This window comes from Protopterus annectens, chromosome 11.part0 (genome assembly GCF_019279795.1).
Source record: "Protopterus annectens isolate FY-2018-M chromosome 11.part0, PAN1.0, whole genome shotgun sequence".
In the NCBI taxonomy this organism is placed as follows: domain Eukaryota; kingdom Metazoa; phylum Chordata; order Ceratodontiformes; family Protopteridae; genus Protopterus; species Protopterus annectens.
In genome coordinates this window covers 176,759,228-176,786,973 of record NC_056745.1, presented here as the reverse complement: position 1 = coordinate 176,786,973, position 27,746 = coordinate 176,759,228, and the positions used below count along the sequence as shown (strand labels likewise).

General features: G+C 38.9%; 1 protein-coding gene across 3 annotated transcripts in view; it reads right to left on the bottom strand.

Moving 5' to 3' along the window:
* TSPAN11 (tetraspanin 11) overlaps positions 1-27,746 on the bottom strand; it is a 1,665,259-nt gene that overhangs the window by 1,166,908 nt on the left and 470,605 nt on the right. For all 3 annotated transcript variants that reach the window (XM_044087577.1, XM_044087575.1, XM_044087576.1), the window contains exon 3: positions 25,499-25,690. In XM_044087577.1, coding sequence (XP_043943512.1) covers positions 25,499-25,690 — 192 coding nt within the window. The remainder of the gene's footprint in view (positions 1-25,498; positions 25,691-27,746) is intronic.

Here is a 27,746-nt window from a genome sequence, read left to right as displayed (position 1 = left end):
ATAGCTCCATTTCAGATCTGGAAGTATGCTGGCAGTTGCTCTTTTTTATTTCTCTGTGGCTGCAGTTCTACATACAACTGTGACTGCCCAGATCCTAGTGGCACTGAGTATCACTGCCATGATCTGTGGATGTGAATGTGTGCAACTAGTAATGGCATGGCATGAAAGAGCCACCTGAACACTAATTAGTTTATTTACCAAAGTAACAAATTGCTTATGCCTAATCATTTTACTACTTCAAAACAACTAACAATAGGTACTAAAATTATGAATAAAGTCAGTTAATTGGTTAATGATAGTTATAGAACTATAGGTTGTATAAAGAGATTTATAAAGTCTATAAAATCAGAAATTTTGAAGTCATTGTTTGTTAGTTACATTAGACCCAAACTTGAGTATGGAATAAAAATATGGAAATGTCATAAGAAAGCAAACGTGAGTAAACTGGAAAGAGTACAGTGGAAATATACTAAGGGCATCCATGGGTGTGAAACTTTAAGTTATTATGAAAGACTAAAATCTGAACTTGTACAGAGTCTCACAGATATCAAGAGGAGATCTTATTCAGTTATATAGGACAATTAGAGCCAACTACCTCTGGGAATGTTTGGGTTTTTTAAAAAGTAGTAGAGAATCATCAGATAACCTACAGAGAAGATTCTACAGGAATGAGAAGTGTACTAACTGTCTGTCTGAGAGAGCAGCTGATGCATGGAATAGACTACCAAATTGCATTAAGGCAAGCACTAGCTTAAACATTTTTAAGAGCAGCCTGGACACTTATTATGAGAACAACTGTTTTTGAATAGTGGCAGGCTAGAAGGGCATTAATGCCCATGTCTGAAATATTTTGTAGGTATGAATGTATGTAGTTATGATAGCTCAGTTAGATCTAAAATTTAACTCTGACCCAAGTTCAAAAACTGAGAATTCTACAGGGGTCCACAATAAACTTTCCTAAAGGGATATTATCTCAGGGAACTCATGAAAGGCGTCGTGTGTCTGAGTTAAGGAATGCTGCTGGCTCCAAAAGATTGCAGCAAGATATACAAAGGGAATCATGACAGAGGTATCAAGTTGGGCACTTGCAGTGGCCATCATTTTCTCATCTAATGACCTAAGCCATTTTATAGGCACATAACCCTTTGTAGCTCTTTCAGAAAAGTAGGACGCTGAACACAAAGGGCATGGCAGGTGAGGATAAGAATCTCAAATACACATCTGGTTGAAAACCAGCAGTCAGCACAGATCCTGCACCACAGGCACAACAAGATATGTCTAAGGTTTGTCAGTCAAGAGACTAGCAGTGGAATTATGCACCTTTTGCAGGCAGGCCAAATCTACCTCTCATGTCCAGCTTTTCATGGAATGTCCAGATTTTTGCCTCATAATTTTGGTTTGTTCTTCACAAAATTTGTGGTTTTCTGGTAAATCCATGAGGACTAAATTTACTAAACAATAACAGACATTTGAGTTTCAGACTTCATGTCCTTCAGAAAATGCATGCTAACAGCACTTTTTTATTCAAGCAACTTTCTAAGTTTATAAGAGCAATATTTAAATCAGGCACAGTAGGAAGGACTCAGACTCCAATAAAAAAGAAAATATTTAATGAAAGGTTAAAATGCTTCAGACTATGGATGATAAGCCATAATGTACGTTTAGAAAAAGAGGAAAAATAAACCATAAAGAAAAAACTTCAGTTTGAGGCCTTCACACATGTGAGTTCAGAAAATCCTGTGTAGTCATAAAATCCAAGGAACTTTATTGTAATCCACTCTATCAGGTGCTTTTGTCCCTCCACACTTAATACTGGGACTTCATCAGAACAACCATAGTATAAATACAGCTTCCTTATAAACCCTACCCAATTAACTAATATTATCAACTCATCAACTTTTAAAGATATATGCTACTATAAAAACTTTAAAATAAAATTGTCATGTTACTTTTATATACCTAAAACAATTACTGCATCTCATGCCAATAGAATTATATATACATACACACACCTATTGAAAAATAAAAATGTATGTTAATTTGAATACTGAATACATTGTAAAATATATGGTTTACACATGTACCATTAATAAAAGTTCATACTTGTATGTGACTGCTAAAAATATAGATGTGAGCATATAAGGCTCAGTATAAAACAGAAACAAATTTTCAAACCATGTCAGGGAATAAAAAAAATGGTAGAGAAATGTACCATACCCTTACTTCTTGAATAAATACTCAATTAGCCCCTAATGCTTGCTCTAACTAACCACTTGAGAAATCACAATTCTAATGCTGTCTTCTTTAGACTAGGGAGTATGGAAATGTTCTCATTTAAACCTGGGGGTTGGACAGCATTTAATCTTACTTGCCATTGGAATTCTTTTATTTCTAGCAATAGTTCCCCACCATCACCCTCTAGGGTCAACTGGTAAAACCTCAAATTCCAAATTTAAATCCAGTATAGTTGGGGCATTTGATGGTATGTCTAAACAGTGCATTGTTAGTATTTACCTTCTGTATTGCATACGAATGTTCATATACTCTCTTTAGTTGTTTCTCCGTTTTATCTACATAGTAGTGCCAAGTTTGCAAAGATGGGTGCACAGCTTGCATCCATCACTACCCTTTTCAATTGTTTGAAATAAACCCCTTTAAAGGTAAAATAATTGTTGTGCAAAATAACCTCCATAACTAACATTATAAAATGAGTGTCTCATCCAGGTTGGTAAGATTACGGATTGCCTCATGAAATAATTCTAATCCCTGTTGGTGGGAATTGAAGTAAATAAATCCTTGACATCTATAGTAGAGAAGCAACAGTGGGGTGTATACCAACCTCGTTCAATTTTGTACAGCAGATCCCAAGAGTCTTTTAACAAATAATTAAGGGGTGCTATTGCATTTTTCAACACTCTATCTACAATTACCCTAATGAATAAGTCGGTCCATTTTGTGCAGAAATAATTACTCTAAGATGGGGGTTGGATCACACATTTATGGACTTTCGGTATCCCAAATGCTACTGGGATTAATACATTATCCGACTTTAAAAATTCATATACTTCTTCTGATAAGACATTTTGAAAAAGTGAGTCTTCTAATAATAGTTGAATTTTCCTATGTGCGATATAAATCTCTTTTCTTGATGCTTCATGATAGTTATTTGTATCATAAAAAATTTCAAACATGTTGTTAACATAGTCCATTTTAGTAAATAAGACTACCCCCTCTTTACCTGGTTTTATCAGCCTTAATTCTTCATCTGCGCGAATCATTTTTATAAGGGCCATCTCTTCCTTAGTTATATTACAATACTTATTCTTTTTCTCATTTTCAGTACTTAGTGAAGAATAAATGCCTGTTGAACAAGCCTCTTCAAATGCTGAAATCAGGGGGGGGGGGGTGTTGAAACAACTCTTCTTTTTTAAATTTGACTCACAGTTGTTTTCCTTATCTAATGTTTGTCCCTTAAAAATACTTTGAAGTTTAACCTTCTAGCAAAGAACTTTAATTCAGTGTTAGCATCTACCACATTTAAACTATGTGAAGGCACGAACTTAAAGCCTTTTTCAAACAGAGAAAAAAAAGTTCTTGTCTATAGTTAAATCTGTGTAGTTAAAAATATTAAAACCTCTGTAAGACAGTACTCTGCCCCCACTACAAATAACAATTTCCTCAGAACTATTCCCCCAAATCTCCTCTTGGGAGTCTAGTTGTTGAACCTCGTACCCCTCCCCCTGCCTCTCCCCTATCTCGGGGTGCAGGGTTGTGGAAAAAAAAACTTTTGTCTGTTTCTGTTTTCTATCCTTTCTGATCTCCTGGGGGGGGTGGGGAGTAATTCCTATCATAATCATCCGGTTCACCCTCCTGTGAATTCCCCATTCTGTAACCATACTCATTGCTATATTCTGATTCATTCTGGTTTCCATTTTCTCTGCTTATACCTTCATGCGCATCATAATAAGCATTAGGTGAAGGGTAAGCAGTTTTATTACAATATTCATCGTCATCCCTGGCCATCTTTTTCTTTTTCCTTTCCAGTTTTCCCTTAATCTTCTACTTTCTTAAAAATATTATTGAATTTAGTCACATTACTATAAAATAACAAATCATTCAAAATCTCATCATTCAGTGTGGTTAATTCATCCAAGTACTTGTTAATATTCACATTGTTAATTTTAATAATAAATGACATGAGTTCATATCCAAATCTATCAAACATATTTAAAAGTTCATTTGTTTCCAAACTTCCAGCTTTCAACCCATTTGGAAATTTGAAAGGTCCTTTGGAACACGTTTGTTCTTAATGCTTTCACCTAAATATAAACTGTCACATTGCAAGCCCCGGACTTTAAATAACTTGTTTTCTAGTTCATAAATTTTGTGTTGAAAAGTTTGGGGAACTTGCCTGTTCTTGCTTGTTGTTCAATTGTTGGTGAAGCATATTTCAGCATTAATCCTTTGTTGAAAATTCAAATTGTCCCTGTTAATGTCTTCCAAATCACCACATCATTTTGCGGTGCCATTATTGGGGTCTACCTGATAACACCAACACGCCAAAACACCGACAACAAAATAACCAACACGAAAAAAACGAAAAAAAAAAGTTCAAAAACACGAAACTTCACATGCCCAACAAACCAAAATCCCGACAATCAACAAAACAAATACCTTTCCTGAAAAACATGCACACAACACAAGCACACCACAAACCTTACAAACCTACACTAAACCTTAAATACACAACTATCTACACACTAACTTTAACCCAAACCCTAACCCTAAGGTCCGTCACTATCGCACACTTACCTTACCCGCACCCTAACCCTAACTCACTTAATCCGCCCCTATCCCTCAAGTCCATCACTATCGCACACTTACCTTACCCACACCCTAAGCCTAACTCACTTAACCTTCCCCTAAACCTAAACTCCATCACTATCACACACTTACCTGACCCGCACCCTACCCTAACGTCCGTCACTATCACACAGTTACCTTACCTACACCCTGACCCTAATGTCCATCCCTATCGCACACTTACCTTAACATGTCGGTGTTCTCAGCATCGGGATTCTCAACTGTCAGTCTTCTCCGTTGTCAATCTTCCGGTGTCGGTGTTCTCATTGTCGGTGATCTGCGATTTTGGCGTTTTCAGGTAGACCCCATTATTGGCCTCATTCCTACTTTCTCTTTGTTGAAAATTCAATTGTCCCTGTTAATGCCTTCCAAATCACCACAGCGTTCTGCAGTGTCATTATTGGCCTCATTCCTACTTCCTCTTTCAGAACGTTGGTCTGAAAAGTCCCCCTGATTGGTTAGAGCTCCAGTCACACCTGCCAACCAACTGCCAGCAGCAAAGCCTCTTGGGAAATGTAGTTCATTGATTTGAGTTTGAATATCACCCACTTGCTGTGTTAACACTGCTAAAAGCTGTGTTAAATTGCCAATAGATTACTCATTTGTAGAAATGTTACAGTTCTCCATCTTAGGTGAAATAAAAGACAATAAAAGACTATTTTTGTCTTTTATAAAAAAAAAGACAGTACAGTATTCTCCGTCAGTATAAGGATGCTGAAAGTTCTCCTGGGTTCACACTGAAGGCTCACTGCTGGTATAAAGTCAACCAAATGTCTCCCATAAAAAAAGCCTGTAAGAGGCAATATGAAGCAAGCATTTACAGAATGTTACCAAGTTAAAAATTCATTCATGCATTCAATACCCACTTTATCCTGTTCAGGTATGTAGGAAAACCAGAGACGACCCAGCATTCCACGGGTGTAAGGTAAATAAATAATTTTGGATAGGGCACAAGTAGACTGCAGGACTACACTGTGCATCTATGCATGAGATATCTAAGATGATATGGAATAAACTGGATGGAAACCCCTGCCTGTAAACTAGACAGGATGACTTGCTTATGCCATTTGTTTGTTTTGCATGAGTAAGTGGACTGATCTGTGTAGCCCTTTTCCAGTCACAACCTAAATGCACAGAGATACAGCAAACAAAAAAAAAAAAAAAAAAAAGATAGAAAATATTACACATTAGAAATAATGAGTCAGAGTGCAGCTTTTAAGGTAACATATGCTGGAATAAGCATACAGACTGTATGAATAAAAATACAAGTGAAACATCGAAGACAAGAAAGGAATGATGGAAAAAGGAGGGGAGTTAAGTACCGCTCACAGGGTTACAGGTTCAAATATACAGGCAGGAATGAGATGATCAGAAGGGCAGTGTGGGGACCAAGAGTGACAAGATTGGGGGGCTAGACAAAGAGGCAATTATGAACAGTTGAGACCTTTAAGGCAAGTGTTTAAGGAGCTGCGTTATGCCAATGAGACCTTTGTAGCATTGTAACAATGAGAGATATGATGTCAGTGTTGTCTTGAATGCTGGATAGTTCAGAATGTAGCATGCTTGAAATAGCAAAGCATTTCCCATCTTGGAGGCCAGCTTAAAGAAGGCTTCAGCCTAGATGTGACTGCATGATGTGGCATAAAACGTAACGGAAATCAGCCGTGAGGAAATGCAGAAGAAAGAGACGTCAGCATATCAGTACATTTCTCTGTGAGGGACAGTGTCCTAAATGCTGGCATTTCTATATGAAGGAAACAAAGGAAGTAGACTAGTGTTGGATAGGGAGACAAGCTGGCTTTGATAGACTAGTGTTGGATAGGGAGACAAGCTGGCTTTGACAGACTGGTGTAGATAGGGTAACAAGCTGGCTTTTACAGACTGGTGTTGGACAGGGTGACAAGCCAGCTTTCATAGATTAGCATTAGATTGTGTAACAAGCTGGCTATGATGGACGGGTGTTGGATAGGGTGACAAGCCTGATTTGATATACTGGTGTTGGATAGGATGACAAGTTTCTTGAAAGACTGGTGTTAGACAGGGTGACAAGCTGACTTTGATAGATTAGTGTGAGATAGGCTGACAAGTCAGCTTTGATAAACTGGTGTTGGATAGGATGGCAAGCTGGCTTTCATAGCTTGGTGTTTCCACAGTGTCTGCATAATCTGCCTATGAAAAATTATGTTAGCACATTGTAAAGTTTGCACTGCCGATGCTCAGATATTTAACATTTAGACAGTTTCTTGACCAGAACCTGAAAGAACTATTTATCACAGCTGTAGTACCAAGTATGCACTGTGTACATAATGCCTAATGAAGTTTAAGCTTCTCTGAAAAAAATGAAACAGACAAATGCAAAATCAGACCGAATGCTACATACATTTGTATGAATTTAATGTTACTTTACTGTCAAATACAATCTGCATCTAGTAAATACAAACAAAATCCTCAGCACCGAATGAAGCAAACAAACGCAGAAACCAATAAACATTGGTAGCACACAGCTGACAGCAATAAACGTTTAATACAAAACAAAAAAGAAAAAACAGTAAGCGCTTTCACGGATCAACTCCGCTTCCTCAGACTGATACAAAAAAACTCTATAGAAAGCACTTATTTAAAACAATTCAAAAATCACAGATGCCAATCACATCTGTCATTGCCTTCCTTAAAGGCATATGTGCATATCTAAAAAGTAGTACTTAAATAAATGTTTAAAATGCTAAAATATAACATATTCAACAATAAACAACCATAAAAATATTGAATAGTGTTAAAACATAAATATTATAAGGGGAGAAGAACACTCAATGTTTCAGGGCTCTATTTTTTTTAAATGGTTTTAATGACATCATGTTATTAAGCCCCGGTGACTTGCCTGCCTGAAGTCTAATAATCCATTGCTGTTCTGTCGCCTCAGTATAGTTTTTAAAATTGCCCCCTCTCACACACTCTCATATACTTTCTGTAAGGCAAAAAAATTAAATTTATGCAAGGAACCATTGTTCTTAACATGCATTGCTAATGCATTATTCTCTTTTCAATTCTTGATATCTCTGAGATGTTCTAAGATTCTGTCTTTAAACAGGCTATTAGTCTTTCCTACATAAAAGGCAAAACATTCTGTGCAGAAACCAAAGTAAACAACATTGTTAGTATGACAATCTGCATAGAATGTGGCCTCAAAATTAAATCCTGTACTTGGATGTACAAACCTCCCACCCACATAGATGTGGGGGCAGGCTGCACACCTCCTACAAATATATGTACCTAGTCTATCTGATACATTATATATGTGGGTAGCCAATGCCCTATAACATAAATGGTTCTTTAGTGACTTATTCCTTTTAAATGAAAAAAGAGGCGAATCATTAATTTTTCCATCTAACTCTTTAACCATAGAGAGAATACCCCAATTTTTCTTAATGGCATCACATACCAATTGTATATTACTCGAAAAAGTCAAAGGCATACAAATGTTATTATCAGCTCTCCTCGTACTATTTAAGTGTAGACTCTCCACATTTTCATTTATATTCATTAGCAATGTCTGCTCATTATTATAATATTATGGTCTACATCTCCCTTGTCTATTCTTCCATGCCTCTTGTATAGACTTATCTATGTCATGTGCTTTATAATCTCTCTCTCTATAAATTCCTCTTTCAACATGAGTAATGCCTCATTCAATAACTTATCACCGTTATAGAGCCGCATGATTCGATAAATCTGCCCTTTTAATACATTTCTTTTAGTATGTGTAGGATGCATACTTTTATTATGTAAAAAATTGTTTTTCCACACTGGTTTCCTATAGAGTGAAGTAGTCAATACACATAATGTATCTCTATCTATCTTAACATCTAGAAAATCAATTTCTGTAAGTGAATATTTGCTAGTAAATCTAAGAAAGTTTGTTACATTGTTAAGGTAGTCGAGAAAATCAAGCAAACCTTGCTCAGTGCCCTGCCACAAAAGAAAAATATCGTCCACAAATCTCTTATACCATTTGATGGACTCACTATATGCATTACCAGATAGAGCAAAACTCCTCTCCCCTTGTACCAATGAAAGGTTGGCGTAGCTTTTGGCACAAGCTGTGCCCATAGCCACGCCAACCTTCTGTATATAATATTCATTGTTGAACATACACACATTGTTTTCAAGAATAATTTCTAACAATGAGCAGAGCAACCTAATCTTATTGGGGCAAACCTTTTTGTCTATTAACAGATTCATAATATTTTCTATGCCCCAAGTGTTAGGAATTACAGTAAATAGTGGCTCAATATCAAGGGTCACAAACCAATAGATATTCTGTATACATTCCATCTGTGTGCTCAATTCATTAAGAAAATTCTTAGTGTCTCTAAGGACAGTGGCACATTCATCAAGAATGGGATGTAAATTCTGTTCAAAAAAATAGAGAGGGGCTCAGTCACCCATCCTCTACCTGATACAATGTGCCGCATTAGAGGATTAGTCAAGTCATTATGCACTTTAGGTAAACCATAGATCGTAGGAATTGTAGGTGTATCCACTTTAAAATATTCAGACAGAGGATCTGATATCATACCTGTTAATAAAAGATCAAAAACAAAAAATGTTGTCCTATCTACCAATGCCTCCACTGTTGATAGAGTTATATTCTCATAAGTATCTCCATTCTGTAACAGCTTCAACATACTTGCTATATACATATCCCTATCTAGTACAACTATGCCCCCACCCTTGTCTGCGGGGCGAACTTCAATACTAGTGAGATTCCTAAGTTCTTGTAGGGCATGTCGTTCAAAAGTTGTCAAATTATAGAATACATTGAAATCATTAGCTGCATGTCTTTCTCTAATTTGTTTTTCACATAAATTAATAAATAAATCAGTGACTGCATTACTAGGTGGGATATAAACACTAGGTTTCTTAAAAATATTAGGATCATACATACCATCCTTAAACATCGCCCTTAGTGTCAGATTTCTACCAAATAATTTAAGATCTTTAAGGACATCAACTAAGTCCAATTTTTGTGAAGGTACAAAACCAAGTCCTCTGTTTAACAAAGTTAAATGTGCTTCAGTTAGGGGATATGAAGAAATGTTAAAAACTAAGCCTGTTTGACTCTCTTTCCGAACCTGAGGGGTTCGTCTACACTGTGAAGGCACTGCATCTTTCCCTTGGTGCCACGACTCCTCAATCTCCCACTTATCGGCAGTGGATTCTATAGTAAAAAATGTTTATGTGATGAGGAGGCAGATACGGTCCCTTGTTGTATTTTACTCTGCCCTATTACAACAAAGCATGCTTCGGTTTAACCACAGGTTGTGTTGCATTATCTGAATGGGAGGTATCGTTAACGTCACCGTTTCGTATACAAACATCAGACAGTAGGAGTTCGCTTGTTTCCTTATTTACATACATTGTGTTATTAGAGACAGTAGATGTTGCCACTGTCCCTGATGTAGAAACCATTCCATTAGAGCATACTGGTGTGCTATTAATCTGCTCTATAGCATTGCAATCACGAACATTACTTGTTAAGGGTCTCTCATTTTCTACAGATTGTGATACCCTAGGCCATGAGAATGCTTTCACTGTTTGAAAATCGCCCATATCCCTTTGAAATTTCTTAGTTTCGGTAGTCATAAGTCTTTTTTCATACATGGAGATAATCTCATACAAATAATCTAGTTTATCTCCGTATATGTCAACATTATAACAATCATATATACCATTCTGTAAACGATAGATATCATTAAGCAGTTCATTTTCCTCTGGATGAAAAAAGTCAATTAATAATTCCATATACTTGGCGCTGCATTCTAAGTTCAAAGCTTGCCTGCTTCTAAGTAATTCAGGAAATGTTTGGCCCTATGTAGGCATAGTTAATACTCGGAGCCCTCTCGGCATTATATTTAACTTGAGAGAGGCTTCCAAGTGAAAGCGCTGCTACTGCAAGTGCTTATATTTATAAAGATTGTTCTCTAGCTGACGGTAATATTTCATAAAACTGACAGCTAAATCAGAGTCTAATGTTTCAGTACCTTGTCGCAGTTGAATCTCTTCAGCCAGAAGTGGATTGGAATGCAAGTTTAAAAGAGAATCTAAACATTCCATGATTTTCTTATCATTAGCAGCTGCAGAAGTTTGCATATTGTCATTAGAGATTTCAGTTCTCTGGCAGTGACTAATCCCTTCAGCCATGTTCAGTACAGGAAAAGAACTAAACTGTAGTAAATCCAAAGAAAATCCTCAGCACCGAATGAAGCAACCAACGCAGAAACCAAGTAACCAAGTGCAGAAAAAATAAACGTTGGTAGCACATGGCTGACAGCAATAATCATTTAATACAAAACAAAAAAGAAAAACCAGTAAGCGCTTTCACAGATCAACTCTGCTTCCTCAGACTGATACAAAAAATCTCTACAGAAAGCACTTATTTAAAACAATTCAAAAATCACACATGCCAATCACAGAAAAGCATTAATTAAAGCATTACATCTGTCATTGCCTTCCTTAAAGGCATATGTGCATATCTAAAAGTAGTACACATAAACATTTTTTACTACAGAATCCACTGCTGATAAGAGGGAGATCGAGGAGTCGTGGCACCAAGGGAAAGATGCAATGCCTTCACAGTGTAGACGAAACCCTCAGATTCGGAAAGAGAGTCAAATAGGCTTAGTTTTTAACATTTCTTCATATCCCCTAACTGAAGCACATTTAACTTTGTTAAATAGAGAACTTGGTTTTGTACCTTCACAAAAATTGGACTTGCTTGATGTCCTTAAAGATCTTAAATTATTTGGTAGAACTCTGACACTAAGGGCGATATTTAAGGATTGTATTTATGATCCTAATATTTTTAAGAAACCTAGTGTTTATATCCCACCTAGTAATGCAGTCATTGATTTATTTATTGATTTATGTGAAAAACAAATTAGAGAAAGACATGCAGCTAATGATTTCAATGTATTCTATAATTTGACAACTTTTGAATGACATGCCCTACAAGAACTTAGGAATTTCACTAGTATTGAATTTTGCCCCGCAGACAAGGGTGGGGGCATAACTGTACTAGATAGGGATATGTATATAGCAAGTATGTTGAAGCTATTACAGAATGGAGATACTTATGAGAATATAACTCTATCAACAATGAAGGCAGTTGTAGATAGGACACAATTTTTTGTTTTTGATCTTTTATTAACAGGTATGATATCAGATCCTATGTTTGTTTGAATATTTTAAAGTGGATACACCTACAATTTCTACGATCTATGGTTTACCTAAAGTGCATAATGACTTGACTAATCCTCTAATGCGGCACATTGTATCAGGTAGAGGATGGGTGACTGAGCCCCTCTCTGTTTTTTTGAACAGAATTTACATCCCATTCTTGATGAATGTGCCACTGTCCTTAGAGACACTAAGAATTTTCTTAATGAATTGAGCACACAGATGGAATGTATACAGAATATCTGTTGGTTTGTGACCCTTGATATTGAGTCACTATTTACTGTAATTCCTAACACTTGGGGCATAGAAAATATTATGAATCTGTTAATAGACAAAAAGGTTTGCCCCAATAAGATTAGGTTGCTCTGCTCATTGTTAGAAATTATTCTTGAAAACAATGTGTGTATGTTCAACAATGAATATTATATACAGAAGGTTGGCGTGGCTATGGGCACAGCTTGTGCCAACAGCTACACCAACCTTTCATTGGTACAAGGGGAGAGGAGTTTTGTTCTATCTGGTAATGCATATAGTGAGTCCATCAAATGGTATAAGAGATTTGTGGATGATATATTTCTTTTGTGGCAGGGCACTGAGCAAGGTTTGCTTGATTTTCTCGATTACCTTAACAATGTAACAAACTTTCTTAGATTTACTAGCAAATATTCACTTACAGAAACTGATTTTCTAGATGTTAAGATAGAAAGAGATACATTATGTGTATTGACTACTTCACTCTATAGGAAACCAGTGAGGAAAAACAACTTTTTACATAATAAAAGTATGCATCCTACACATACTAAAAGAAATGTATTAAAAGGGCAGATTTATCGAATCATGCGGCTCTATAATGATGATAGGTTATTGAATGAGGCATTACTCATGTTGAAAGAGGAATTTATAGAGAGAGGTTATAAAGCACATGACATAGATAAGTCTATACAAGAGGCATGGAAGAATAGACAAGGGAGATGTAGACCATAATATCGTAATAATGAGCAGACATCACTAATGACTATAAATGAAAATGTGGAGAGTCTACACTTGAATAGTATCAGGAGAGCTGATAATAACATCCGTACGCCTTTGACTTTTTCGAGTAATATACAATTGGTATGTGATGCCATTAAGAAAAATTGGGGTATTCTCTCTATGGTTAAAGAGTTAGATGGAAAAATTAATGATTCACCTCTTTTTTCCTTTAAAAGGAATAAGTCACTAAAGGACCATTTATGTTATAGGGCATTGGATACCCACATATATAATGTATCAGATAGACTAGGTACATATATTTGTAGGAGGTGTGCAGCCTGCCCCCACAGCTATGTGGGTGGGAGGTTTGTACATCCAAGTACAGGATTTAATTTTGAGGCCACATTCTATGCAGATTGTCGTACTAACAATGTTGTTTACTTTGGTTTCTGCACAGAATGTTTTGCCTTTTATGTAGGAAAGACTAATCGCCTGTTTAAAGACAGAATCTTAGAACATCTCAGAGATATCAAGAATTGAAAAGAGAATAATGCATTAGCAATGCATGTTAAGAACAATGGTCCCTTGCATAAATTTAAGGTTTTTGTCTTACAGAAAGTATATGAGAGTGTGAGAGGGGGCAATTTTAAAAACTATACTGAGGCAACAGAACAGCAATGGATTATTAGACTTCAGGCAGACAAGTCACCGGGGCTTAATAACATGATGTCATTAAAACCATTTTTAAAAAATAGAGCCCTGAAACATTGAGTGTTCTTTTCCCCGTATAATATTTATGTTTTAACACTATTCAATATTTTATGGTTGTTTATTGTTGAATATGTTATATTTTAACATTTTAAACATTTATTTAAGTACTACTTTTTAGATATGCACATATGCCTTTAAGGAAGGCAATGACAGATGTAATGCTTTAATTAATGCTTTTCTGTGATTGACATGTGTGATTTTTGAATTGTTTTAAATAAGTGCTTTCTATAGAATTTTTTTGTATCAGTCTGAGGAAGCGGAGTTGATCCGTGAAAGCGCTTACTGGTTTTTCTTTTTTGTTTTGTATTAAACGATTATTGCTGTCAGCCGTGTGCTACCAACAATCTGCATCTAGTTTGCTTTCCTCTGTCTACTTATTTACAGCTGACATACTGTGTATTTTTATTCTAATTAAACATGATAATGTCACAAATGGTGTTATAGTATAAGACAAAGAAATGTTTTACAGAAAGTGAAGTGTAAGGAAAAGTTTACTTTTTTCAGCTATCTCAGCAAAAGAATGTGGCATGAGTGCTGTATATTATCAAACTGATTTCAAAGTGTGTCTGAATATATAGCTTAACATTTATCAATATTCTCCCACCAATGTGTGCACTTAGTAATGATTTATGTATACTGTTAATTACTTTAATGCACCAACTGCATCAAAAACATTTCACATGAGTGATATAATCTGCAGCAGAAGATGAATGATTCTGGAACAATAAGCAGGCTAGTAATGCTGGCATGTAACAAATGGTATATAATCTAGAAAAATAAGGAAACGCAGACATGACCACCATGAAAAGAATACTGAAAATGTCTCACAGTCGTGACAGTTCCAATGGAATATAAAGATAATACATACAGGAAAGAACATTAATGCCCTTGTTTTAGATATTAAGCATGAAACCTGGCCAAGATTAATCACATCTATCAACTAAAAGTAGCCACTCAGGTGTAACATAGCATTAGTCAAAACCACTATGTGCAGGCCTACACACTAGGTTCCACTGCCGTTCCGAAAAAGAAGAAGAGAAGGCAGGGCACTACTTAAACTCTTTCAATGAAGTGTCACCTGGAAACCTGCACTGGTTTATGAAGAGCTCTTATTTGAATTCATATAAATTCTGAGGTTTAAATGAGTAAAAACATAACAACGTTGATTTTCCATCAAAACATTACAGGGTACAAATATACAGAACCAGGAAATGTATAACAAAGACTTTCAAATATCACAACAGTGCTTATAAGAGTAAACAGGAAGGATTTCAGAATAAAGAGGGGAAGGTTAATTCGAAGAACAAAATATGAAAGTTAGGGGAACAGACAAACGGCAAAAGATAACTTCTAAAGTCATACCTGGAAGCAGTTTAGCTTATATTTACTGTAGAGCCAGCATTGTCTACCCCCATTACTGATTACTACAGCCAAATCCATTTAAACAAAATCTTTATACCTAACCGTTTCATCAGCCTTTGCTGTTGTCTCCCCACCCAAAATTATAATGCATTTGTTATGACATTATAATAATTTTCATGACAAAAGACTTACCATGTCAGAAAGTAAGTGACACCTATTGCTGTAGAGGTTGAAATGAAAAAGTATCAACAGTTATTTTTATAGATATTGGAAAAAAAGCTTCATAAAAACATTGTAATATCTACATAAACTCTCCTGTTAACAAAGTTGTGTAAGTCGAAATACTGCACAATTCTAGCACTTGAAAAGATGTAAAGGAACTCCAGAAGACCATACTGCATAGTTTAGCTCTGAAACACAAGTAGAACCAGTACACTAAAGATGGTAAGGCAAATGCGTACTTCATATGGATCAAGAGCTCTACATCTGTCAATGTTATCCACATATTTATTAAAATTATTATCCATACTTTTTGTCTTAGCTTATCAATACTATGGTATCAGTCACCTAATCTTTATTTGTTTATTTATTTGTATTTATTTATTTAAATTTGTTGACCGGGAGTGTCCGACTGGACGTGGGTCCATTTTCAGCGAAGGCCCGGGGAGAAAAGCTCCACAGTAAAATAAACAGACAGTAGTTACATTGGATTACATAGTGATTAACAATTTAACATAGAAATTACTTACAACATATTTACAGATGAAGAACATAGTACATCAGTAGACAACTAGAATCTTTATCTGTGAAGTACATAACAGGCATTAACAAATGTAACAATGAGAAGTTCCTGCTGTATAATAAGTACTAGGCTTATGAGCATCTGAGCTTGCTATCATCAAGGTAGTTAGTGGAGGTGAAAGAAAGGTAGTAGTTGGATGGGGTGGATGATATTAGAGTGGGAGTTGCAAGGGCATAGCCAGCATGTTTTTAGGTGTGCTTTTAATAAAGTTTTGAAGTTGGTGCATGATGGTATGGAGGTAATTGTGGGTGGGAGTGAGTTCCATAATTTGGCTATGGCGCAAGAGAATAGTGCTTCACCAGCAGAGTTATTGGCTTTAGTGATCTGCAAGTGATTTTTTTGCTGGATCTTAGTGGTCTGGTGGTGCGATAGGGTTGGAGTAGATTCTGGAGGGATGGGACATTTAGTGGATGGTTTACTAGTTTGTGGGTGAGTGAGAGTTGATACCACTGAAGGAGGTGAGGGAGTTCAAGCCAGCCCAGTTCAGCAAGTGAGAGACAGTGGTGACTACGGTAGGATGCCCCTGTGGCGAATTTTGCGATTTTGTTGTAGCAGGTCTCTAGCTTGTTTAGATCACATTGCCTTAGGTTGGTATATACTGGAGAGGCATAAAGTAGGGTGGAGATAAGGTGGGAATTTGCTATTGAAATCTTTGCTGCTTTGATGAGAAATTGTTTATTTCTGTATAATGCTCCTAGTTTTTTGTGGACTTTTTTTATGGTCATGGATATGTGAATGTCAAATTTTAGTTTATTGTCTATAATCTTACTAAAGGAAACAGGCCTTACATCATAATTAGCTGTGATGTCATAACCAAAATAACTAGGTAGTATAGTACTAGGTAAAACAGTTCCCTGGGAAAGCAGTATTCTACTGGACACAGTGCATAATGTTCCCTCTTGTTTCCCTGGCATACGCTGCTTGGTATGTAGTACAGAGAAAGCATTGCACCAGTTCAAAACTCACAGGCCGCCATTCACCACACATCTGAATACACTGCAGAAAAGCCCCTATAGCAAACTTGCATAAGAAGAGCAATATTAAACTGAATCATATACCCTTTTCTAGGCAAGGGATAAAGGGTCTGAAAAGATACAATATCTACCACTTCATCATATGCAAACTAATCAGTGATGAAACCACAATATACATGTTGTCACTGTCTTTACTTCTACCCTATTGTCTCCCACTCACCAAGTTCTCACAATGAATTTAGGGCACTATATTTAAGCAGAATTCACTAAAAAGTACACTTTTGTACCTACCATAAATGTAGATGTCCGATAGATATGCAACTGCAGTCCTGACATATGGGTTGTCCTGCCTCAGGCAGCCCTTCGGTCGGCCAGATTCCAAAGTCTGGGTCCGGCGTCGGCCGATGTCGCCTCCTCCCCAACGTCAGAGTGGCTGGAGTATAAAGGCATCAGCCGACGCCATCTTCTTCAGTGTTTCTTGCCCCAGATGCCAGGTGCCCTCCAAGGAAGGCTAAATTTTGTGAATGGATAAACAGATAAAACCAGACATGCACAACAGTAATAAACAGATACACCATAATATATATATCCCCAGCTGATAGGTAAGGGGAGAAAGGACCCAAAAGGGAAAAACAGAGGTGTAGGAGGGAGGGAAAACCTGACTGCAGTTGCATATCTATCGGACATCTACATTTATGGTAGGTACAAAACTGTACTATGTCCTTCAAGAATGCAACTGCAGTCCTGACATATGGGTTGAATACCATAGCCAAGCTGGGGGTGGTAGGACTAAGCAAGAGATGGTGTAGCTAGAAGGCCCTGCAGGACTGCCGAAGCAAAGCCTGCTCGGGATCTGGAGTATAATGGCAGGTTGTAGTGTTTGGTAAATGTATGCACGGAGCTCCATGTAGCAGCCTCTAGAATGTCTTTTGTAGCCACTCCTCTTAGAAAAGCTGTGGATGTGGCCATAGCTCTGGTGGAGTGTGGTCTAATATTAGCTGGCACACTTTTTCCATGAAAAGAATAACAGAATCTGATGCAGTGTCCAATCCATTTTGAGATAGTTTGTTTGGTGACTGCTTTTCCTTGCACTCCAGCAGCATAGGCTACAAACAGTTGGTCAAACTTCCTGGTGGACTTTGTTCTGTCCAAGTAGTAGCGTAGTTGTCTGTGAATGTCTAAAGTATGCAGCAGCTTTTCCCCTTTATTTTGAGGGTTAGGAAAGAAAGTAGGCAGGTGAATTGCTTGGTTTAGAGACACTCTGGATATCACCTTAGGCATGAATGAAGGATTGGTCCTAAGGGAAACTCTGTCCTGATGAAAGATGAGAAAAGGAGGAACTGCCATGAGGGCCTGTATCTCTGAGACTCTTCTTGCTGAGGTGACTGCCAACAGGAAAACCGTTTTCCAAGAGAGAAATTGCATTTCTGAAGATGCTGCTGGTTCAAAAGGAGGAAGAGTTAATTTTTCCAAGACGTAATTGAGGTCCCATGCAGGAATTGGTAGCTTACTTGGAGGTTTGATATTCTTTATGCCTCTTAGAAGCTGTCTTAGCAAGGGATGCGAAAACACAGGTGGATCACAGTTGTAATGTGCTCAGACAGCTGAAGCGTGGATTTTGATGGAAGAGTATGAGAGGCCACTGTGAAACATTTCTGCCAAGTATTCTAATATCTGGGGTATGTTCATCAGTGATGCATCCTGGCCCTTGTTGACATTCCAGATGGTGAATCTCTTCCATTTGGCCGAATAGGTTTTTCTGGTGGAAGGTCTGCGTGCCTCCAGCAAAATTTCCTGAACTTTTTCGGAGAGGGAGTCATGGGTCTGAGTCATAGAACTCTCCAAGCTGTCAGCTTTAAGGTTTGCAGGTTCTGATGAACAGTCTTGTAACTGTGTTGAGTCAGGAGCAGAGGCCATTGAGGCAAGGGCCACGGTTTGGTGTGAGTTATGCTCAGTAGTAGTGGATACCAGTGTTGCCTTGGCCAGTCTGGAGCTATCAAGATTCCTCTTGGTTGTTCTGCCTTGATCTTCAGTAACACCTTGGTGAGCAAAGGTAGAGGAGGGAATGCATAAATTGTTAGAGCATTCCAGCTGAAGGAAAGAGCATCCGTTCTCCAAGCTAGAGGATGGTGTATCCTTGTGCAGAACTTTTCCAGGTGATGATTGAGATGAGATGCAAAGAGGTCTATGTCTGGTCTTCCCCATGCAGATGCTATTTGTGAGAAAATGCGTGGGTGTAGCATCCATTCTTGTGGATCCAAGAAATCTCTGCTCAACCTGTCTGCCAGAACATTGTCCTTGCCCGGAACAAACTGGGATTGCAAGTAGATGTTCAGTTTCAGGGACTTTTCCCAAAGAATCATTGTTAGTCTGCAGAGGGGGTAGGAATGAGCGCCCCCTTGTTTGTTTATGTACCACATGACAGTGGTGTTGTCTGTCCTTATTAGCAGATGACCTTGCTGAAGAGATTTTCCAAAGGCTTCTATTGCATGTATCACTGCCAACATCTCTTTTTGATTTATGTGCTGATGCATCTCCATGGGAGTCCATTGCCCTTGAATGCATCTGCCGTCCATGTGCGCCCCCCATCCATGGTCTGAGGCATCTGTTGTAATAGTTTGACTTGTTGGAGGTTTGTTGAAAAGCATGCCTTCGTTTAAGTGACTTGCTTGAGCCCACCACAAAAATTCCCTTTGCAGGCATGGTATGAATGGTATTATGTCTTCTAGGTTGTGGCTGTGTTGCGACCACAAGCTTTTTAGGTACCATTGCAGCTTTCTCATGTGTAGTCTTGCCAGAGGGATTAGAAGAATGCAAGATGCCATGAACCCCAGGGCCTGCAGGGTCTTCCTTGCGGTCAGGTGGGTTAATTTTGCTAGGCCTTTGAAGTAAGCTGTTAAATGCTCTTGTTTCTCCTCTGTGAGGAAAGCCATTTGTAGCTGTGTGTCCAGTTTTGCTCCTAGAAAAATAATCTCTTGGGATGGCAGTAGTCTTGATTTTTGAATGTTGACTGTGTATCCCAAAGCCTGCAGCAATTGAATGACGTAATCCAAGTGTTTTATCAAGGTCTGTTTGCTGTCTGCTTGTATTAGGCAGTCGTCCAGGTAAGGGTATATTTGAATCCCCTGGAGTCTGCAATGTGCCACTACTGATGCCAGGCATTTTGTGAATACTCTGGGTGCAGTAGATAAGCCAAACGGCAATGCTGAGAATTGATAGTGCTCTGTTCCTGCAAGAAATCTGAGGTATCTTCTGCAACTGTGTCTGATAGGGACATGCAGGTATGCCTCCTTGAGGTCCAGAGTAACCAGCCAAGACCCCTTGCCCAGCATGGGAAGACGTTGCTGTAACGTCAGCATCTTGAATTTTGGCACCATGAGAAGAGTATTTAGAATGGACAAGTCCAATATAGGCCTCCATTGTTTTTCTTTTCTTGGAACAAGGAACAGTCTTGAATAAAATCCCTGGCCTTGTTCCTGAGGAGGAACCTTCTCTATTGCTTTTATTTGTAACAGCTTTGAGACTTCTATGAGTGCCTCTGCCCTTTGATTTTGTGGCAGGCTTGGCATGCCTTGTCCTGTTGGTAAGGTATGGAAGTGGAACCTGTAACCTCTGTCTATTATGTCCAGAATCCAATTGTCCTTTGTTATAATGTGCCAGTTTTTTGAGAATAGAGATAATTTTCCACCTAGAGGTGCTTCTCTTTGAGCCTTGGTAGGCGGAGTGAAAGGTAAGTCATTGTGATTGTCCCTGTGGTGCAGGTGAACTACCTGTGCCACTTCTCTGATTTTGTGGTTGCCACTGGCGTCCCCTGTAGGAGCCTCGGTATTGCCCTCTACCTCGTGCACGCCTGTTCTTTCCCCTTTGAAACTTGTCAGAGTCTGGAAAGGACCAATTCTTTGAAGGCCAATTCCTGCTGAACCTTGGTGGCTGAACCTGGAGGAAATCCTTTACTGCCTGTACTGATTTTGCCTTTTCCTCAATAGATTTCAACACATCCTGAGCATTAGCACCAAAAAGCTTCTGTTTATCCAAAGGTGCATCCAGGAGCTTTACTTTAACATGATCTGGCAGTGGCTGTTCTTTCAACCAAGCATGTCTACGGATAACAGCCCCTGTCATAGCTGCCCTACATGAAGCCTCCAATGCATCATAACCACACTGTAGAAAATGATTACTAACCTGCTGAGTGTTATGAACCAAATCCTGCAATGCCTTTCTATCTATAGGCTCAGGAGAGGCTATCTTTTTCTGCAAATCATCCAGTAAATAATCCTGGTACTGAAACATATGAAAAAGGCAGTTAAGAGACCTCATGGCAAGGGTGGAAGAGGTATAAACTTTTTTACCCCATCTCTCCAGGGACCTTGCTTCCCTGTCAGCTGGCAGTGGATTCTTGGCTGAGGAGGTAGCCACTCCTTTGGGGCCCTGTGAAATAGTGTCTAGATCCACAGAGTGGGCCTTAAAGAGATGCTTGTGAGTGTCAGGGACCCTGTAATATCTGTCTGGCTTGACAGGAGCAGGAGGGAGAGAATCAGGGAAGCACTGGAGTCGGAGAAAACATCATCCAGGACATCCAAAACTGGAGGGATAGCTAAAGGTCTGTGCTGGGGTAACTTAAGGAAGGTACGTAGCCTTTTCCTAGAATCAGAAAATTCCTGACCCTGCCACTTAAAATGTTCCCTCATGGAGTGGAGGACTTCACCGAAAGAAAAATCCTCTGGAGGAGAGGCAGAGGGAATAGATTCCTCAGCATCAGAGTCCTCATAGGCCTGGAAGGATTCTTCTTGGGTATCTGAATGCTCTGAATCCCCAGAGGCTTCATCTGAAGAGAGGTTGTCTGCCTGCTCAGTTCTAGGCCTTTTTTCTGCAGGCAGCTGAGAACCTCTGTCTGGGTGAGGCTGAGACCCCCTGATAAGAGAGATTAGATCTGCAGCCAGAGACATGATTTGTCTGTCAGAAGAAGGGGCCTGAGAAGTAGGTTTAGGATGGGCCTTGGCCTGGCTGGCAGCCTTAGCACATGCAAAGGCCTTGATTGACATGGATACAGGAGGCCTAGCTGCCCCACGTGCAGGTGTAACTTTGTCCACAGGAATGGTGTCGGGTAGATCCAGAACGTCGGCTTCCGGAGGAAAATCAACAACCGGCACCGGTGTAGTCTCCGAGACCGAGGGATGAGTTAACGTGGTGTCGTTGGCCTGGAGTGGTTGAATTACCGCTTCCGAAGGGACCGAAGCACTCGCGGAGGGCTTAGGCATTATATCGGTGGAAGACGCGAGCCGAGGATGTCGGTCCCGGTCCTTTTGTTTTTTGGTAGTTAGTGCTGTCGGTTGTTCCAACGGCATGTTGTAAGCGTAGGATTCACCAAAAAAGTCTTCGGCAAACTCTGCCCGGCGACTGAGAGTGCGCTTATTACAGCAAGCACAGGCAGCACAGGCCGAGACGTCGTGGCCTGGGCCCAGACAAGGGAGGCAGTAAGAATGGAAGTCCTTATGAGGTATTTGTTTACCACAAGACAAACAATTATTAACTTTCTCAATTTGTTCTGACATCGACTGAGGCAAGAAAAAATGTTCCCCAACGGGGTACTTAGCTTTTAGATGACTTCGGTAACTGAAAACACAGGAGCTGACCGACCGGCACTTGCGAACTGCTTCTGCTTTGGGCACCGCGCGGCAAGAAATACTGAAGAAGATGGCGTCGGCTGATGCCTTTATAGTCCAACCGCTCTGACGTCGGGGAGGAGGCGACATCGGCCGATGCCAGACCCAGACTTTGGAATCTGGCCGACCGAAGGGCTGCCTGAGGAAGGACAACCCATATGTCAGGACTGCAGTTGCATTCTTGAAGGACATCAGACTTCAGTATCATTTATCTAGTGAATGCCTTTTTCCAGGAAAAAAACAAACAAGCACGCAGTTTACATTATTTACAATTTGCTGACTAGGTTAGTCCCACTAGGCTAAAGGCCTCTTTTCAGAGGGAAGACTCAAGGTGGTTGGCGTTCATATTGACTATGGGAAATTTGGCCAGGGAACGTTTCCTACTCTTATCAATATGTGCCAGGAGATTTTTTACTTTCACCTGTGTTATAACTTACTTTAACAGATAATACCACAGTTTAATACCTCATTCAAAGGCTGGCACAATCAGGAATGCAGCACCCCCACAGTTTAATATCTCATTCGAAGGACGGCACACTCAGGAATGCAGCACCCCCACAGTTTAATATCTCATTCAATGGACAGTACACTCAGGACTGGAGCACCCCACAGTTTAATATCTCATTTGAAGGACAGCATACTCAGGAATGCAGCACCTCCACAGTTTAATATCTCATTCGAAGGATGGCACACTCAGGAATGCAGCACCCTCACAGTTTAATATCTCATTCAAAGTATGGCACACTCAGGAATGCAGAACCCCCAAAGATTAATATCTCATTTGAAGGATGGTACACTCAGGAATACAGCACCCCCAGAGTTTAAAATCTCATTTGAAGCATGGCACACTCAGGAATGCAGAACCCCCACAGTTTAATATCTCATTCGAAAGATGGCACACTCAGGAATGTAGCACCCCCATAGTTTAATATCTCATTCGAAGTATGGCACACTCAGGAATGTAGAACCCCCACAGTTTAATATCTAATTTGAAGGACTGCACACTCAGGAATACAGAACCCCCCCACAGTTTAATACCTTATTTGAAGTATGGCACACTCAGGATTGCAGAACCACCACAGTTTAATATCTCATTCGAAGTATGGCACACTCAGGAATGCAGCACCCCCACAGTTTAATATCTCATTCGAAGTATGGCACCCTCAGGAATGCAGCACCCCCACAGTTTAATATCTCATTCGAAGTATGGCACCTTCAGGAATGCAGCACCCCCACAGTTTAATATCTCATTCGAAGTATGGCACACCCAGGAATGCAGCACCCCCACAGTTTAATATCTCATTCGAAGTATGGCACACTCAGGAATGCAGCACCCCCACAGTTTAATATCTCAATCGAAGTATGGCACCCTCAGGAATGCAGCACCCCCACAGTTTAATATCTCATTCGAAGTATGGCACACTCAGGAATGCAGCACCCCCACAGTTTAATATCTCATTCGAAGTATGGCACACTCAGGAATGCAGCACCCCCACAGTTTAATATCTCATTCGAAGTATGGCACACTCAGGAATGCAGCACCCCCACAGTTTAATATCTCATTCGAAGTATGGCACACTCAGGAATGTAGCACCCCCACAGTTTAATATCTCATTCGAAGGACGGCACACTCAGGAATGCAGAACCCCCACAGTTTAATATCTCATTCGAAGTACGGCACACTCAGGAATGTAGCACCCCCACAGTTTAATATCTCATTCGAAGGACGGCACACTCAGGAATGTAGCACCCCCACAGTTTAATATCTCATTCGAAGTACGGCATGCTCAGGAATGCAGCACCCTATTATACTGCACTGCAGTGTTAGTAGTAGAAAACTGATCCAACTAACTGAGGAGGGATTATTTTGAAAAGATGATATAAAATAAATTTTGTATAGGACATGATATCCTGAATCTCCTCCATCAAATAATCAACTATAAGTTGTATCATTTCAGAAAAAAATGAGCAAATGCACTGCTCAGTGGTAATCACATTACAGTGCATGTTTCACTGGATGGCCTATGCCAAAACAGACTAGAGTAAGTCTGTCATTCGGTACTACTTTGACTTTCCTACTACGTAGAATTTCCTCTTGCTAACCCTGTATTAATTATTCCCTCTGAATGATGAAACTTATCTGAGCATATATGTGTACTGAGATCAGAATGCAAATTCAGAATTTAATAACAGTGTACAGCCCTTAAATCCCTGTGCCATTAACTTAGAGAATCACCAAACTATTTCCCCTCTTGTTGGCAGTGATATATAATCGTGTGACATATGGGCAATAATCTGAAAACATTACATACAAACTCTTGTCTTGAAGAAGAATTACATTAAAGGGAGAAGGTAGCAAAATATTTGTCAAAACATTTGGACTGAAGTGCTATCCTAGCCATAAAACGGAATATTCTAATTATCTCCTATGATGTATATCATAAACCGTTTCCTCATTTTTTGTCATTAGTTTAACATTTTGCAAGATCTGCAACACTATTTCGAAGCCAAAGTTATCCCTCCTTCTTTAAAGACATAACAAATATGTAAAGCAGTGGTAAAATCCCAACAGTGTTGTAAGCTATAAAAGTCGCTAGTTATCCTAAAATATAAAGCTTATTTAAAAAGACCTAACAATTCAGCTCAGTTTATCTGAACAGCTTCTTTTTAACCCAACAGGTATAAAAACAAAACAAAAAGAAGCTATATACAGATTACATGCAAACAAAAAATAACTATTTGCAATTAATTTTTTCAGTTACTTTAACAAGTCCAGCTGAGTTACATGGCTGCGGCAAACACAGAAATGAAATATCAAGCATTCTCAAATAATATTCAGAGCAGACACTACGTACCAGTGATAGACAACTCCTCTGCTCCCTGATAACTGCACAGCATCCCAGAAACCCAGTGACCATCACGAGAGTTCCAGCGAAGATCAAGATATATGCAGAAAAGGCAAATGTGCTAGAAGCTAGCAGGCTCAGATAGTCACTCTTCTCAATCAGCGTCCATATGCCCACTGCCATGACCGTAACACCACCCATCTGAAAGCACACATTAAAACAAATGGTCAATCCTTGCAGTAATCAGTCATTAATAGTAGAAGAAGTATGCAACTGAGCTATTACTGATGGAGTTTTAATCTGATATGACCTCCAAAGCAACTAGTAAAATAAAGTACATTATAACACGTTGAGAGTTGTGCAGTCAGCAATCAATCAGTTAGACAATCAGAAACTATAGCTGACCTGGGAGGTTAAAAGTTACATAACCCCTGGTTAGGGACCTCCAAGGTCAGATGAGTGAGACTGTAATAAATTCTAGTTTTGGTCTTCCAAATTTCATTGACAGTATCATTATGAAACTTTATTTTGTAGTTGTCAGTGTCATTTGAAGCAAGAAATCTCTCCAGCAATGCAAGCCCTGCTGTCTGTCACTGGAGTTATAATCTGCATTTTAGGAGCGGATGATGCTTGTAGCTTTCGGTACCCAATAGACTGGCTCTTCACTTTTTTCTTTTTTGTGATGACTGAGTATGCAAATGTACACTACTGCATATGCTTATTACCTACCGCAGTGCAAGTAATACTATGCCAATGTACAAATGAAAAGTTTTATTGTGATGCAATAGCTTTAAAACCTGTCAGAGTCAGGAGCTATGTAGAATATACCATGTGTTTAAACTCCTAGGCCTTTCTTTTGAGATGAAACTTGATCAGCCAGGAGTCAATCCATGACCAGCTCCAGACCATTGTGGACATCACAGCTTTAATGCAGAAGTTAGCAATGAGAGATACTGCACAAACATAGAATTACAAGTACTTGTGAAGAAAGTATTACAGTGGGCAAATCAACAAATGAAATAGCTGGATTAGGCAAGCCAAGTAGCAAATTAGAAACATAGCAAGCAATGCTACTCCAGACAGCCAAAAGAAAGAAACAGTGAACAACTAACAATGTTAATACCAAACTACATGTGTTTTCAACTACAACACAGTTCAAAAACCTAAATGAAGAAAAAAATGCAAACAAATCTAGAATGACAAACATCCCCACAACAAAAGAATTTCAAACCCTGTTTAAATCAAAGAAGCTGCATTTGATAATAAGATGTCTCATCTGCTTTTTCACAAAAATCTCAGTTTCTGAATGAAATACTGGTGTTTAGGACATCTGGCAACTATCCGTGTGAAGGGAATTTAAGTAAAACGAAAGCTGTGAATATATTCGCTGTGATATCTGTTACAAACAGCAAACTCCAGCTAAACCTGGATGCTACAGACTCTGTAAGTAATGCCTTACTTTCCATGTTGCCTTAAATAATGGATGCACATATGAATTTTCAGTTGTCAGTTTTACAGAATGTATAGTATCCTCAAATTTTTCCAGAAACATAAATGCAGTCTACAGATATGTTATTTCCTCTGAATTTAATGGATTCAGTGAAGATAGTTGGTAAATCAGACACTTCCACGATGTGTGTAGATTTAAAGGAAACTGGGACTTCAAAAGTTTTGCTTGCTATAACTGAGAAATTACAAGCAATATCTGTCAAACAAAGCAAACTTGAAATAACAGTTAACTCCATAACTCAAATAAAGCTTTCTGTAAATTCTTTGCATGAATAACAGAGTCAGGTGTCTGTTCAAATGAAGCTGTGAGAAGATACATTTGCTGCATTAGAGTTTGAACATGTAACATCTAAAGAGAAACTACACAGAAGGGAAGAATCTAACTCCATCCTAGGGCCAATTTAGAGTGTCCAATCCACCTATAGCATGTCTTTGGGATGTTGAGGAAACTGGAGCAACCCCACACGACCACAGGGAGGACATACAGACTCCACACAGAGGGCACCCCAGCCAAGGATTGAACCAGAGAACCTCTTGCTGTGAGGTGACAACGCTAACCGCTGCACCACCGTGGCCACCCCAAATCTTTGAGCTTCATATCTTTCACAAAATTACACAGACAATGAATACTAATGGAAATTAACCAAAATCCATAATCACAGAATTCTGTAAATGTAAAGATTGTGAAAGAATTTTGGCCACAGTGATACCTATGTAATCCTTCAATTTTGAAAGCTTCGGTATTTCT